The sequence below is a fragment of the Sinohyriopsis cumingii genome, chromosome 2, assembly GCF_028554795.1.
Source record: "Sinohyriopsis cumingii isolate HCF-2022 chromosome 2, ASM2855479v2, whole genome shotgun sequence".
In the NCBI taxonomy this organism is placed as follows: domain Eukaryota; kingdom Metazoa; phylum Mollusca; class Bivalvia; order Unionida; family Unionidae; genus Sinohyriopsis; species Sinohyriopsis cumingii.
In genome coordinates, this window is record NC_142962.1 from 41,075,076 (window position 1) to 41,091,295 (window position 16,220).

General features: G+C 34.3%; 1 protein-coding gene across 1 annotated transcript in view; it reads right to left on the reverse strand.

Annotated features, from left to right (window-relative positions):
• Positions 1-5,722: 5,722 nt before the first annotated feature.
• LOC149804707 (tubulinyl-Tyr carboxypeptidase 2-like) overlaps positions 5,723-16,220 on the reverse strand; it is an 80,338-nt gene continuing 69,840 nt past the window's right edge. Inside the window, exon 11 of the mRNA XM_089943256.1 lies at positions 5,723-7,161. Within this exon, the coding sequence (XP_089799382.1) occupies positions 7,095-7,161 (67 nt within the window). The 3' untranslated portion in view covers positions 5,723-7,094. The remainder of the gene's footprint in view (positions 7,162-16,220) is intronic.

Below are 16,220 nucleotides of genomic sequence, written 5' to 3' on the forward strand. Positions count from 1 at the left end.
ACAGACCCAAACTCTATTCCCCATGTTCAATTCCCCTTGTCCCTAGACAGACCCACACTTTATTCCCCCATGTTCAATTCCCCTTGTCCCTAGAGTGACCCAGCAATTTTCTCCATGTTAAATTTCCATTGTCCCCAGAGTGACCCAGGGGTGTTTTTAATGGTAATTCCCATTGTCCCTAGGGTGACCCCCTTACCTACTTACCTTATTATGAAAAAATGCTGAAAAGTTAAAATGGCCAAGAGAGCACTGGACTTTATTATTACAAAGTGTACTTATTGACAAAGCTTGGGATATTTATATTTCGCTGTCAGTGCAGCAAAGTGCTGATTATGATGTGGTTAAGAAATATAACTTGAAGGGTGATGAGTTGGAACCTGAGGCATATTGATAACGTTTTAGGAATTGTAGAAAATCAACTGACCAGATCTATGTACAATTTGCATGGGGAAAAAGCACAACAATGTTTTAGGTGTGCTCCTCTAGAAAGGTTAATAAAGATTATGAAAATCTCAGACAGCTCATTAGTTCAAGAGTTCAAGACTTAGAGTCCATAGTGACGTTAAGACTTACCTTAATGCATAGAAGGTAGAACCTTTAGAAAATACTTCTGGTACAGCTGACGAGTATACCTTAACTCATACAGTTTCCTTTGTCACCAAGTCTTCAACCCAACAGTCATCTGGTAAAATACTATTTGAGTTTAATACGAGCATTTCCAAACCTCAAACTGGCACAACATTAAGAAATTAAGTTTCTGATAAGACTAGTCAGAAGTCATTATCTCTTCCTATGTGTACCTATTGCAAGAAGAAAGTGAACGTTATGTCTGATTGCTACAAATTGAAAAATAAGCAACATAATCAAAACAGAACTTATCCAGATGCTCTTATTTCTAAGAGGTCATGGTCACAGTCATGTATTGAAAGCAATACAATCTGATAGTATAGAGAATTATGAACCATTACCGTCGAACCTGTATCACTCATGGGTGATTCAGCCAATCCTATCCGCATTAAAATTTTGAGGACCACAGAACCTTCTTATAGTCGTTTATTGTCTCATACTTTTCCTTTTTTTGAGAAGTCTTCTTCTTATGAGAGTGTTCTTATTCAGGAAGTAGAGTGCGGCTTTATTAATGGTCCTCTCCATTGTGCAAACCTGTCATCGGACTTAGTCTCAGGACCCGTGACAGTTAGAACAATGTCGTCTTTCCCCATGGAGTGTATTTCAGTTATTACTAGGCATCGACCTAGCTGAAGATCAGGTTATGGTTAATCCACTTGTAAATGACAAGCCATGTCTGGACTAGAAAGTCGATCGCATTCAAAAAAGAATTCCCTGATTTATACCCAGCTTGTGCAGTCACCAGAGCTATGACAAAGAAAGCTATTAAGAATGATGTTGATCAGGAAATTATTCCTTTAGCGGGCACATATATTGGTCAGGGTTTTATTTGGTCAATTTTAGTCCTCGATTGAATCAATCAAAGGGTATCGATCACAGTGATCCTCTCTTAACTACTCATTCTCTTTATTCTAATCAGGGTGACAAACGACAATCATTTGTCGTCGAACACGATACAGATCCTGAGATCCCCTTGTTTCAGGGGCCATTGGTGAAACTGAAGCTACAGAAGTACCCGTTCGTTATTTCGTTAAAAATGGGGTCCTTATGAGAAAATGGAGACCACCTGCGGTACTTGCTGGTGATGATTGGCTGGTGAACTATCAAACTGTAGTTTGGTCTATGAAACTCCTTTGGCTGGTCATTTAGAGATCAACAAGGCCAATCACAAGATCTTGAATCACTTTTATTGGCCAAAACATAAAAGTGATGTTTGTAAATACTGTAGATCTTGCAAACCCAATACATAAGGCTCATCTGCAATCTTTTCCTGCATTTGATGAATAATTTAGCAGAATAATGGTTGACTGGCTCAGTCCCATACCGAAAAACAAGTTAGATGTTAGATAATCAATACTTGTTGGCCATAATATGTGCAACCTCAAGATTTTGACAGAGGCAATTTCTTTGAGGCATATTAAAACTGAAAAAATAGTTGAAGCATTGATAAAGTTCTTTTGTTGTTGCACCATATGGAATTTTCCAACAGGTTTTGCATGAATTAGGCATCCAGCAATTTAAGTACTCATCCATTCATCCTGAAAAACAAGGAACGTTAGAAATATTTCATCAAACTTTGATTCTGTTGTTATTGTTTTGATAATGGAAAAGATTGGGACAAAGGTGTTAATTTACTGTTGTTTGCTGTTTGCTGTTAGGGAACCAGTTCAAGAATATTTAGGATTTAGTCCCTTTGAACTAGTGTTAGAACATATGGTGCGTGGACCTCTGAAGTTGTTAAAAGAGAAATTTCTTTCAAATGATGATACAGAACTCAATCTTCATATTTACAATTTTAAGTACAAGTTGTCAAAAGCTTATGAGGTTACAAGAACTCTACTCAATCAAAAATGAAATTAAGGTATGATAAAAACACGAAGGAAATGAGTTTTTTCAGTCTGTTGATAGAGTTCTGTCTCTCTTGCACATTCTTCAAAATTTTCTTCAGTTTAGGTATTATGTTCCTTATAAAGTTATGAGTGAGTTACATTACAATATTGATATTCATGGGATGTAAATATATTAAAGGAGTACTGGTATTTTAATAGAGATAGCCAGGGTAGTTATGCAATCAATTTAGTTGCACCTGTCCCATGCTGTCAGGATTTAAGCTATAAAATGCAGTTGGACTATGGAGAAACCAATCTTCAACATTCAGAAATTATGAATAATCTGGACCATACATTTTCACATCTGCAGCAAAAAGATAAAAATGAACTACAACAGCTGTTACTTGAATATGAGCACTTGTTTGCAGATGTTCCTACAATTTTCCACGATGTTGAAATTATAGATTCCACACCTGTAAACAGCATCTGTACAGGATGAACCCTTTCAAACAGAAATGTTTGAAAGAAAGAAATTCAGTATTTGCTGGAGAACAATTTCATACAACCAAGTAAAAGTGAATGGAGTTCACCATGTATACTTGCATAGAAACCAGATAATACTTTCTGCAAGTGCACTGACATTAGCAAGGTGGACAGTGTGAATAAAACAGTTTCATTTCCATTACCAAAGTCTGTATGCATGTGGGATAATTGCCACATAATTTTCTAATTCACCATTGCATTTGTGAAATTTAAATTCAGGTCTATGCAGATCAGTATCATAGTAAACATTTCTACCATAGTAGTGTGTTAATAGGCTTTTTGTTGGTTACTGGACTAGATCAAGAACCTCTATCCACCATGACTCTGTTTTTGTTTGGTCACTTTCACTTCTCACCAATTATAAATGATGGATTGTACAGTTACATGGAGCTTTTTACCTAAGAGAAAAAGTCACGGGGAATAGAGGCAGTGGTCTATATAAAACAAAATTAAAAAGCCCGTTTAAACTGAAAAATCTAAAACATACCTTTTGACATTACTTGTCATCAGGGTCTGCTGGCTTCATTGTTTTAAGTTTGTCGAGGTGGACTATACTATCTGTGAGCAGAAGTAATTCCAAAAGGATTAAAGACATTAAATGATTACACTATGGTTAGGTTACTAAAGAGCTATCTTTGTTTTCCTGATTTGATTGTCGTTATTAAAGAGTGGTGACTGTGAAGATACTGACAACAAAGGTTTGAAGTTACAAAGAATGTGATGGTATAATGTATGATTTGTGCTTTATATGGACAATTTGAGATTAAAACAACATAAAACCTAGACAGTTCCAATCTTGAGCAGTTCTGGCTGGTATTCAGCAATCTGAATCTATACACAGGCAAGAAACAATATAATTTTTTGGTGGACTAGCATTGCAAACATTCTAATGAGATGATGTGAATATTTTAATAACAAGAAAATGTATATTTATTTAATAGTTATAATTTTTGTCCATTTGCATGCTAAAATTGGGTAGATGCAACTTCTCAATCTTTTGAGGTCAGAACTCCTGACCAAATCTCATTTGTCCTGACCTGTCTTTTCTGTCATATGTATGCAGAGGCTTCAGTCTGCAAACAAAACTGAAGGTCTAAAAAGCCATTGTGTTAGCAACCTTGCAGTGTGCATGTAATACCTGGATGGTGTACAGGTCGCTATGCCAGAGAAGCTAAACCGTTTTAACATGGCAGGCATTCCACACATCAAAACTCTGCTGATGAAATCAGAGATGAGATGAGCAGTCTACATTGCCAAGATGTCAGAGGAGTGGCTACCAAAGATCTTCTGTGGCCAGCTGATGGAGGGAAAGTGATCACAGGTTGGTCAGAAGTAATGCTTCAAAGATTCCCTCTAGTTATCCTTGAAACATTTCATCATTGACCCCCGAGTCTTGGGAAGATCTCACACGCAGTAACAACATCCTGTGCATTCTCATCCATACTTGATACAGACTTTGCACTGAGAACTGTAGAGGCAGCGCAGAAGCATGAACAGCAAAAATCTCAGAACTGCTGCACACCCTCTGTTAATTAAGCAACCCAAAGCAGCATCTCTTGTCCAGTGTGTAAAGTTTGTTACACATGTACATGCATTTTTGGCTTGGAAATCACCAATCGCCTGTTGAGAAAGAAAGAAAGAAAGAAAGAAAGAAAGACAGAAGGAAGGAAGGAAAGAAAGAAAGATAGAAATATTATACATTAAATTTAAAAGTATGGCTTCCTTAGTCTCAACCAAGGGACCTTGACAAAATAAAATGATTAAGAAAGAAAGAAAGAAAGAAAGAAAGAAAGGTAGGTAGGTAGGTAGGTAGATAGCTGGACCAACATTATCTGACAGACCTTTCATTAAGATTGATTTCAATACCAAGTCTACCACATAATGGGTGGACTGCCTTAAGTATATTGCATTTGAATGAGATGATTCTCCAGAACCAAGTTTGCAACAAATAATGTAATTCGGGCTGGTGCAGTTAATCTGATAATTAGTTATTTGATCAATAACAATTATTCCTACAAAAGCTAGGCAACTGATGTTTAAAAAGATATTGAACTGCCATGATAATTAATCTTGTACATTAAATTTAAAAGTATGGTTTCCTTAGTCTCATTACCAAGGAAGATTGACATGACAAAATAAAATGATTAATAAGTTAAACCAATATAATCATGTATTCTCTCAACCAATGAGAGCACTTGATTCCATTCAGTTCGTGTCATTCAGTAATACCACATGGGAATGAAAAATCATCATATGAGCCAAAATGGAAAAATATTGTTGACCTCTTCTGTGGTGTCACATAAAAGAATCAAGCAGAGGAATGTTGATTGAGTGGTGTACCGTGGCTCATCAATGCATATATAATCATGATCTGTACTTGCAAAGAAATAAACCAAGATGGATATTATGAATCTTACTGATAGCAATTTAGGGTCCAATTACCCAGCTCTAAATATAACCTAATATATATTTTTCTAGTGTTACACTAAATGGTTAAAAAGTTAAGTGATTTTGGTTGGCATATAACATGGGCCTTTCCTAATTAAAAAAAAAACGATAAATCAACAATTGTGTTCATTGAACATTTAAATTTCACTCCAAGGATGCTAGAACTTACACAAGGTGTGATGGACTCACAGACAAATGGAACAGGGTACAAGTAACAATATAGGCATTACCACTTTTGTGGTAGGATATAAAATTAACTCACAATAAATAATAAATTCTGATCAAAGCTAAGACTTTATTTTATAAATATGCATAATGAAAACAAAATTTCACAAAAGTGACATTTTTTATAACCTAATATTTATATATGTACATGTTCACACTAGACACACAAAATATGTATATGTATATTTTCATTGTAAAATCTATATAAACATTTAAAGTGCATATCAATTCACATAAAATTTTAATGAAATTCAAAAATATGTCCTAAAATGTGCTAATTTCATCAAAAGAAATATACTGCATTGTCTAATTTATTAATACTAGTTTAGTATTTATATTTGGGTGTGGAAATAATCCTTGGGAATATATGAATTACAATTTTTGAATGATTTTTTAAGGACAATCATTTTCAAAATATGAATAAAAAAACTGTACATAAGGTCTCAAAAAGTATGACATTGTGATTGTCCTATACTGGTGGTGTGAACAAAATTTTAGTGTACAAAAATTATAGTGTACAAAAATTACAATGTTACCATGCATAAAAATGCCATTATATTAAAACCTAGATACAATATTACAAGAATAAATAATTTAAAAGATCAGAAAAGAATTTTTCTAAATATTTTTTAACTGAAATCTGAATGTCAATTGTTTCCAATCAGTGACTAAAGCTCTATTATTTTAAACAATAAAAAAGCCCCAAAGATTCTCATTTCAAATTTATTTATGAATGGCAATATTATATACATTTATATCCATTATCATATTTGCACAAGTAGCCATTATTATTGTCATGAAAATACAAAAATACCTCTACATTACCTAAACATTGCTATGAATATTTAGATATGGAACAATTGCATTTATGATTACAAAAAAAAATGCACATCATGCCAAAAACTCAAGAATCTCCAAAGACCAACCATCTTTCTGAAAACATTTTGTAATATAAACTGACAACAAAATATAAGAAATGAAGTAGAAAAAACATCTGCTTAAACCTGACACAGTGGTATAACCTTCGCTTGTTATACAATTATACAGAGCAGAACACTATCACTTACAACAACGGTGCATACTGAATGACAATCCACACATTCATAGATCTTGTAAAGAGTGCAATAAATACTGTTTTCATTTTCCCAGAGATCCATTTTAATACCATCTCCACCCACGGAAGAAACGGGAGCTCCACAACATGTCAATCAATTTTCACAATTGGTCAGCCTGCACATCTGCTGACTTATATGACATACCTTGAGGTGTCTACAAGCCAATATATGATATGAAATATGCTGTTCATACGTATATCATTGAATTGTGCTAACACAAAGAACTATAAATAATAAAATATACCAGTACTTCACTTTGTAAACTGCCTCTGTTTCTTAACCTTGCTAAAATAATTTCTGGAGTTGTTTAGATTCGGAGCTGGTAATTTCCTACATCTGTGTGTTCTTTCTTCTTCTTGGAAGTGTCTGATATGCTGAAATTCAAGCATGAAACATACAATCTTACTACCATGTGTATTCACTTATAAGTCCAACTGCAAACTGCAAAAAAAAACAGATCTGCCACTGCATAATGTGCATGGAGATATGGGTCTACGTAGTCTGGTCAAGTAATCAGAAAAACAAAATAACATAGTCTCTGATATGCCAGCACATCATGTGATGGCAGATCAGGGTCTATGTTTTTTGTAGTTGTACTGGACTTAGAAATGAGTATATACAGTATTTGCATGAAGGTTTTAACATGATGCTCAAGGTCAATATATCTGTCATTTCACCATTTTTCTTGGTTATCAGTTTTCATGGATTTCACTCACCAGGCTTCAAATAATCACAAATTAAAACTCCCAGAGAACAGTGATCATTCTGCATAAATTAAAGCTCACAGAGAACAGTGATCATTCTGCATAAATTAAAACTCTCAGGGAACAGTGATCATTCTGCATAAATTAAAGCTCACAGAGAACAGTGATCATTCTGCATAAATTAAAACTCCCAGAGAACAGTGATCATTCTGCATAAATTAAAGCTCACAGAGAACAGTGATCATTCTGCATAAATAAGATGACCTCATCCCTCATCCAAAAATGTCTCTATCCATGAAAATGTCATTGTTAGCAAGACAATGAATACTGATACCAATGAAAATAATGAATTCACACAGTATCTAAAAAATACAATGAAGAATCATGGCATGAAAATGTTAATTTGGTGTTGAAAATAAATAATAACTACTAAATTCACAGAGATGTACTACAGTGATGGAATGACACACCTTAGTGGAGTTTTGTCAAAGAATTCTAAGACATTATAACCAGGATAGGCCATGGAAGTTTTATGCTTCAAACTGTTTTGCAAATTATGAATCGATAGCAGCTCAATAGCCATTCTAGTCATCTGATAAAGCTACTCTGCCTGCAAAATACCTCATTCTTATGCTGTGTTTGACATTCTGCACGGAATGAGATGCACTGTTAATGTTATACGTGGAACACTAAGACCAGGCAAATGTAATTTTACATATCAAAACTATTGAATAGCTCTTACAGAAATTATTAATCTACATAAATGGAAGTTCTTGTAGATTATAAGTTGAAACAGGAGCCATACTTCAAAGTATGACCACTGCTTCGGTGGCCTAGTGGTTAGAGCGTCCGCCTCGGATGCAGGAGGTCGTGGGTTCGATCCCCGGCTGAGTCATACCAGAGACTTAAAAAATGGTACTAACAGCTGCCTCGCTTGGCATTCAGCATTAAGAGGTTAGTGTTAGGACTGGTCGGCCTGGTGTCAGGATAATGTGACTGGGTGGGAGATCATGCTACATGTCTGCGGCATGATGCCCCAGTGCTAGACATCACTATAAACTGCCACATTGCAGACATCGTAGCGATATGACTGAAAAATTGTTAAAGCTACGTTAAAAATAAAAATCACATCACATCACATCATATCAAAGTATGACAAATAAAAATAATAATACTAATAATAATAATAATAATAATAATAACAGATTACTTCATTTAAAGAGGGAGACAATTAGCTGCAGGGAGCTAATCCTCCTTGTGGCCCATTGCATATTTACACAGAGTACATGTACAGAGCTCCACACACACATACAATAATAATTTTAAAAAATCAAATAGGTTCCACTTTTCATGCTCTGAATTAAATTATAATTGAATACATTTATCTTTACTTTCTCGAATTTCCTTTCGGATTCTGGTCCAAATTAGTGACCCTAAATATTGACAAATTTCCTTAAAGAGTTCCTTATTTGATTTTGGATAAGTAGCTGAAATTGACCTTAAACTCAGGGAGTGTTACATTATTTTCTAGTATGAGCTAATTCATCGAAATATAACAGGACCATACTGTTTGAAACTTTGCGCATAAGTCTAGCCTTTCTCAAAAATATTTGTTCACTTATTAACAACACATGCATTGTCATCCATTGCATTTGGGATGTTGTCTGCAATATCAAGGATGCATCTGCAAGTGGAATAATCTGCAAATATTCTTACCCCAGATAACATTATAGTAGTCTAGGTATGGTTGTATATAGATTTTGTAATATATGAACCAATTTGAAGTTGATAGATAAAGCCTTATCTTGCTAAATAACCAGACATGAATTGACTTTATGACATGAACTGACTTTATGACATGAACTGACTTTATGACATGAACTGACTTTATGACATGACTTGACTATGTTCATTCCATTTCAAATTGTTGTTAACCATCATCCCAATGATTTTGTAATGGGTAACCATTTGTTGACAAATTTTATTCAACTTAAGATTCAAATTTCTTCTTTTTTTATTGATAATAAGCTGTCAGGATTTTACATGTATGGGGCATTACCTTAAGATTATTTTCCATCCTGAGCTTTACTTATGCTCATTTACACACACACACACACACACACACACTCTCTCTCTCAAACATCATACAAAAAGAACCACTTATATATAAACCCCAAGGTGTTTTACATTTCCTGTTTGCTTCTTTGATGCAAAAGCAAAGAAAAACTAAGAAATGAAACCAAAGGTTTACCAATGGATCCACTTTAAAACTTGTCAGTTCTGTTATTCACTTTGGTGACATATTTTTCCAGCTTTTGTATGATAAAACATAATATTTCTGGCTTGATTTGGTATTTTTGATGCATTATGTGATCTGTATATAACATTAGAAAGTTGACAAGATCAAAGTTTGTATTTCCTATAAAGACATATTTTTGTGTAATTTTAAAAATTTGGGTTGTAAGTTTGGATCCATTCAACAAATAATTTCCAAAAATGTTCAGTAACTGAACAGTCATAAATAAGTGCTCAATTTGTTCTTTTCCTTCTTAGGTGCATTTATCATTATAACTTGAATTTACACCAACTGCACACCCTAGCTGCCTGGACCAAGTTTCATATTTACCCTTTAGCTTTTGTATCTTGGTTTTCATTATATCTTTAAAAATAAATTTATTCTTTGCTCTAACCTTAAGGAGCTAAATTTTGTCAAGTATTATATGGAAGGTATTTCCACCTTCAAGACAACTTAATTTTCTTTTTCAACTTCAATGATATCTTTGATATAAGAGCAAAGTATTGTATACAATTATTAGTTTGTGTTGGTTGTTTTATTTCATCAAAACTTAATAGAGAACCTTGTTCATGAAAAAGGTGTTTAATAAGTACAACACCATTTATACTCCACCTTGTGTATGATTTCAAATTTTCTACAGTTACTAAATTAAGAATATCTTCAGACACGTATTCCTGAACAGAGATAAAGCATTAAGTAACGTCACAACAAAAGATATTTTTAATTGTTTTAGAGATTTCTTTAAATTTAATTTATCCTAATTTTAATAACAGGATACCTCCAAATTATCCAAATATTTGTTTAGAAACCAGTTTTTGCCATAAACCATCTTCATTCAGTATAGGGCGCCTAATCCAGGAAAGTTTTATATAACACATAAATTAGTGCAAATGAATCATCTTTAACCCTCCTTCCCTAAATGGAGCTATGAGAGTATGAGAGTATCTCTTCTTACCCTCTTGATTTTGCTACCTCTAATAAACCTGAAAAATAATGTATTCAGTTCATTTTCTATATAGGGGCCCCGAGTGGCCGAGTGGTCTAAAGCGCTCTCCGCTACGGATCACTGCCATCTCACCTCTGTCTGCGTAGGTTCGAGTCTCGGATTCGGCCAATGTGGGTATGTGAGAAAGCTTGCCAGTAGCTTCTCGAGGGTTGGTGGTTCTTTCCAGGGTTTTCCCGGATTCTTCCTCCACCATTAATACTGGCCGCCATGTATAGCCTATCGAGTGCTGAAAAATGGCGTTAAGCCCAACAACAACAACAACATCATTTTCTATATGGGGTGGAGGACTTGGTAGAACAGGTAAAAGATGAATAATTTTTGGGGGGCAAAATAAAGGATTTTATCAAGGATTCAAATTTCCATTTTCCAATTTTGGTCTCTCTTGTTGGGTAGTAATCATTAATACTCTAGTCTTGGCTATGTTTACTTTCATGTCTTTTCTCTTACACCCAGAATCAATTCTAAGGCTATATGAAGTGAGACATCTAGGTCTGATTTTAAGTGTTGGAAAACTGACAAGTGTCTTGGCATCTGAATATAAGTCAATGGATGTTGCCTATTTGCAGCAGCAGATCATTCAGGAAAATGAAAAAGAGGTGTGGCCACATGAGTGATCCCTGTGATGATTCATATGTAATTGGTTCTTGTTTGAAAAACTGCCATTTATTTTGATGAAGTATTTTCTCATTGTTAGATATGATCTAAACCAAGCATCTGTGGAAGTGTCACATTGATAATTTACTGATAAGAATATCATGATCAACAAGGTGAAAAGCTTTTCTAGGGTCAACTAGGATGGATCCAACTAATTTTCCTTGATCTAAAGCAGTGATCCATCTATCAATCATGGAGGCCAAGCCTGTCTCACAGGAGTAGTTTTCTCCGATTCCAGATGGGTACTGGTTAATTAAATTTAACTTTCATAAGTACATTAAAAGATGATCATGAATGTTTTTCAAGTAGTTTCAAAAGAGTTGGTAAGATAGATATGGGTATGTTGCATTTGACATCTAGCTTCTTTGCTGTCAGACTTATGAATGGGGGGTAACTTTTGCCAGTTTCCATGTCTGGGGAAACACCGGGGTGGATATGCTTAGATTACATCTGTATGCTATGCTATCAGATATTATATTTCCAGCAGCCCTCAATGAACACGGTCAAATATTATCTAGTTGATTTCATTGCAGCGCAAATTTTCACAATTTTGCATTTTGTAGCGATTGACACCCATAATAAGCCTGAATTTATTTTGTGTCAGATGGAATTGTTTTCTGACAGAAATTGCTTAGCTTATAATAACTGGCGTTTACTATGGGTTTCCTAATTCTGGAAGCTGTACTGAAAAAAATTAATTAAATGTATTTGTTCTATTTTAACAGCCTCATCAATAATCTGGCCTTCTTGAGTTGTTGAATTCTGGATGACCTTCTGGAATGAACTTAGTTTTACAATGAATTCTTACTGCAATTATTTTCTAAAGATGACTGATAGTAATTCTCTTTGCCCCATTGATCATTTCAGATACTTTATTTCTCAATGTTTATGATGTCCTTGTTGACCAAATGATTTGAGCACTAAACCTCAAAAGAGCTTTATTGAAAAAAAGCAATAGAAAAGAGAGATTCATTATTGTACGAAGTGTCGATTGGATCATAGGGGACGACACTGTTCAAGTGTCCAACAAGAGGCCAAATATGTAGAAAATGTGGAGGAAAAAACCATTTTCCAAAAGTCTTCTACAGTAAAGCAACAAAATTTCAAAACTCAGGATACCAAATACACAACAATACATGAACTGTTTATTCAACTGATGCTGAGAGAGAATTGTTCATTGATACAGTGGGTCACACCAACCCAAACAGTCCATGGATTGTTCTAATCAATGTCAATAACACAGTTTTAACTATGAAATTAGAAACAGGAGCTGATGTCAATATACTTAGATTACTGGACTAACTTTTATTAAAGTGCAGACCACGATTACAGCAAAGCAATAATAAACTTAAAGCAGATTATGGAGGAGACATCCCAGTAAAAAGTCAATGTCTGCTATAACTAAAAAACAAAAACAACCTGTATGCAACCCAGTTCATCATAAGAGACAGTAATGTCAGACCTGTTCTTGGATATAGGAAACATGAGAAAATAACCTAAGATATATATTTTTGAGGAATATGCAGATCTGTTTCATGGTCTTCGATGTTTACCAAACAAGATTAATATCAAGCTAAGAGAGAATGTAGAACCAATTGTTGAAGCATGTTTAAAAGTCCCATTTGCAATTATTGACACTTGGAAAGCAGAACTTGAGAAAATGGAAGCTTACAATGTAATCAAGAATGTGAAAAACCTATTGAATGAGTTAACTCGTGTAATTGTTCAGAAATCAAAAGAAAATTAAGGATTTGCTCAGATCCATGGAATCTGAATAAAGCTATCAAAAAAAGAACATTTCAAACTTCCAACACATGACACAATTATGTCAGACTTTGCAGGAGCAAAAGTGTTTACCAAGTTAAATGCTTCAAATGGGTTTTGGTAGATTCATCTAGATGAGGAAAGTTCTAAACTGTGTACCTTTATCACACCTTTTGGCCGATATCGTTACTTTGACTACCTTTCAGAATATCAAGTGCCCAAGAAATCTAATATCAGAACAATTAATACACTATTTGAAAACATGGAAGGAATTGATAAGTCAATGGATGACATCATTTGTGGAAAAGACCAAATCCTGAGGAGCATGATTTATGCCTAAGACAAGTTTTGGATGAAGCCAGAAAGGTAAAACTAAAGCTTAGTAACAGAAAGAAAAGTGCATACTTAGTGTCCCAGAACTCACATTTTCAGGTGATGTTGTATCAAAAGTTGACAGAAAGTCAGATAAAAAAAAGTAGAAGCCATACAAGGTACATGTATAGATAGACCAACATGCAAAAAAGACTTGCAGAGATTTCTTGGCATGATCAATTATGTGGCAAGATTTTTGCCTGACCTATCAAGTCATACAGCAATATTGAGAACTCTATTTGACAAGAAAAATCAATGGAATTGGACTCCAAATCATGAAGAAGCTTTCAAAGATCTTAAGAATCTACAGTCAAACCAAGTTATTGCGATTACGTTGGGGGATAAAAAAATTGTTGTTATAACCATGTCCCAAGATATCAGGGTTCATAAAAACCGGTAACATAATTTTAAAAATGTCCTTCTTTTAGATTTACTGGAACATTGCTGACAAATAGGTTGTAGTTTTAAAATTAATAATTGCTTTATTTGTGTACAGTTTTATTTTAATAACAAGTGTCATGATGTCATAATGTTTTAGCAGAATTCAGACTCTAGCTGTACATAGCAGACAATAAAAAGGACCAGTGTTGATAATAAATTACTCATGTGTCTAACGTATGCGTGCTCTGAAATAAAGTTATTCTATTTTCTCTTTTAATTCTACAGTCATTTTGCAGTGAGCATATAATAGTTGCAAAATACTTCCTGAAGAAAAGAAAAAAAATAAACTTATCTAAACCTGACCACCCCCCCATGTAAGTGAAATGGACTTCTTGTGTCTTTGCAGATGGTAAAGAAACAGGCCCAGTCCTAGGATGTGCAAGGCCCAAGGCAGCATGCAGGGCTCAAGCGATGAGCAGGGCCCCAAGCAAAAAAAATGCATTGTGGAGTTGATTTCCTGAAAATGCGGGGCCCAAGGCAGTTGCCTAGTTTGCCTTGCCCTAGGGCTGGGCTTGGAAAGAAATATGATATACATGCACCTATATCTGCCACGAATATAAATACAGATATTACTGAACAGAAACTGATACATTGTAATGTGTTGCCAAGTCAAATTTTATGGGCTCAAGACAGAATCAGAATTTGAAAACCCAAAAAAAAAAAAAAACCAACAAGGAAAAACAAAACAAAAAAACATTAATAACCATCTGACCTCACCTAATACATTCTAATGGCTAAAAGAAATAATCGTTTTTTTCCCCATTTAAATGGCCATTCAGATCCATACTTGTGCTCTAAATAATTTATATTTATGATTAAGATCTTTTAAAATGAAATACTTTTTCCAACTGAGTGATTCTCGTACACTGAATAAATTCACAATACTGTATTTATAAAAAAAATGGTAAACTCGTTTTATGTACTGTATAATCCATTGTTGACCAACATGTGTAAACAAACTACTAACCAACCACCACATGCATTGTCCAGCAGCATGTGGCTGTTTAGTTGTTACAGCATTTACATGCTTAGATCACTTGCAATTAAATTGGCCTAGATTTTGGTCTGCCTGAGTTTTCGAGACAACAAACATAAACTTCTTTAATGAGGCTACCAAGGGAAGGAGGCTACTCACAGGGAAATGAAAACCTGTCACCAAGGTTTTTTTAATAAATTAAGCATAAGTAAAACTTGTACCATTTTAAAACAAACACGAATTCAATAATAGAGTAATGCATGTAATTATGATTAAACTGCAGAAAATAAAACTTGCACAACAAAATAAATTTGTTCCAATCAGCAATAACAATGGAAAATGTAACACTCAGATTTCATTGCTTCAATCAAAAATGTCTTGAATCAATGGCTGATGAGATCATGGACTACATTGGCATTGCTTGAGAAAAATTTTCTAATTATGTACAAGTGGATGATAAAGCTACAGTAAAATCACTGAATGTATTATAAAATAAACTTGTTTGTGGAAATTGTCACCGGCATTAAGCATTTGTATGAAAACATAAGTGCTTTTGAATCATTTAGCTGAAATAAGCAGGTCCACATGCTATTTTGGATCAAAATTTATGCCCAACATAACAAGGTCATTGACTTAACAGGGGCTGAAATAAGCATGGAAAAAGTAGTATAACAAGGGATTTTTGGGGGGGACTGGACTAAAATGCTCAACATAAACATGTTCTCAAGATAATCGAGATAGTGAACCAATACTACACTTTTATGACTCTACAAAGCAAGTCAGATTTTTAGAAGACACAAGTCAAAAAGGACTCCGTGCTGTACTTTGCAAAAATATATGGTGAGAAATGGATTGCCAATCGTTTATACTTTTCTAGAGGTGTTACTGATGCAGAAAGTTGTTATGCCCCAATTGAAAAAGAAGCACTTTCCTTGGCATTTGCATGTAAAAGATTTCGTCAGAATATATAAGGTCAAACAGTTAAAATTGAAACTAATCATAAGCCACTACTTGCAATGTTTTCCAAGGGATCATGAAAATGGTACTGCTCTGACATACAATGATGTCCGCCATTAATTCAATGATTATGAGAAGAAAGTTGAGGTATTTGTAGATAGTGCAATGTCTACTATATACTAATATCAGATAGAAAACAAGAGATTAAGCATGAAATCGCTAGAGTTATGAAAACTGATGGATATTGTCAAGAATGGATAGCC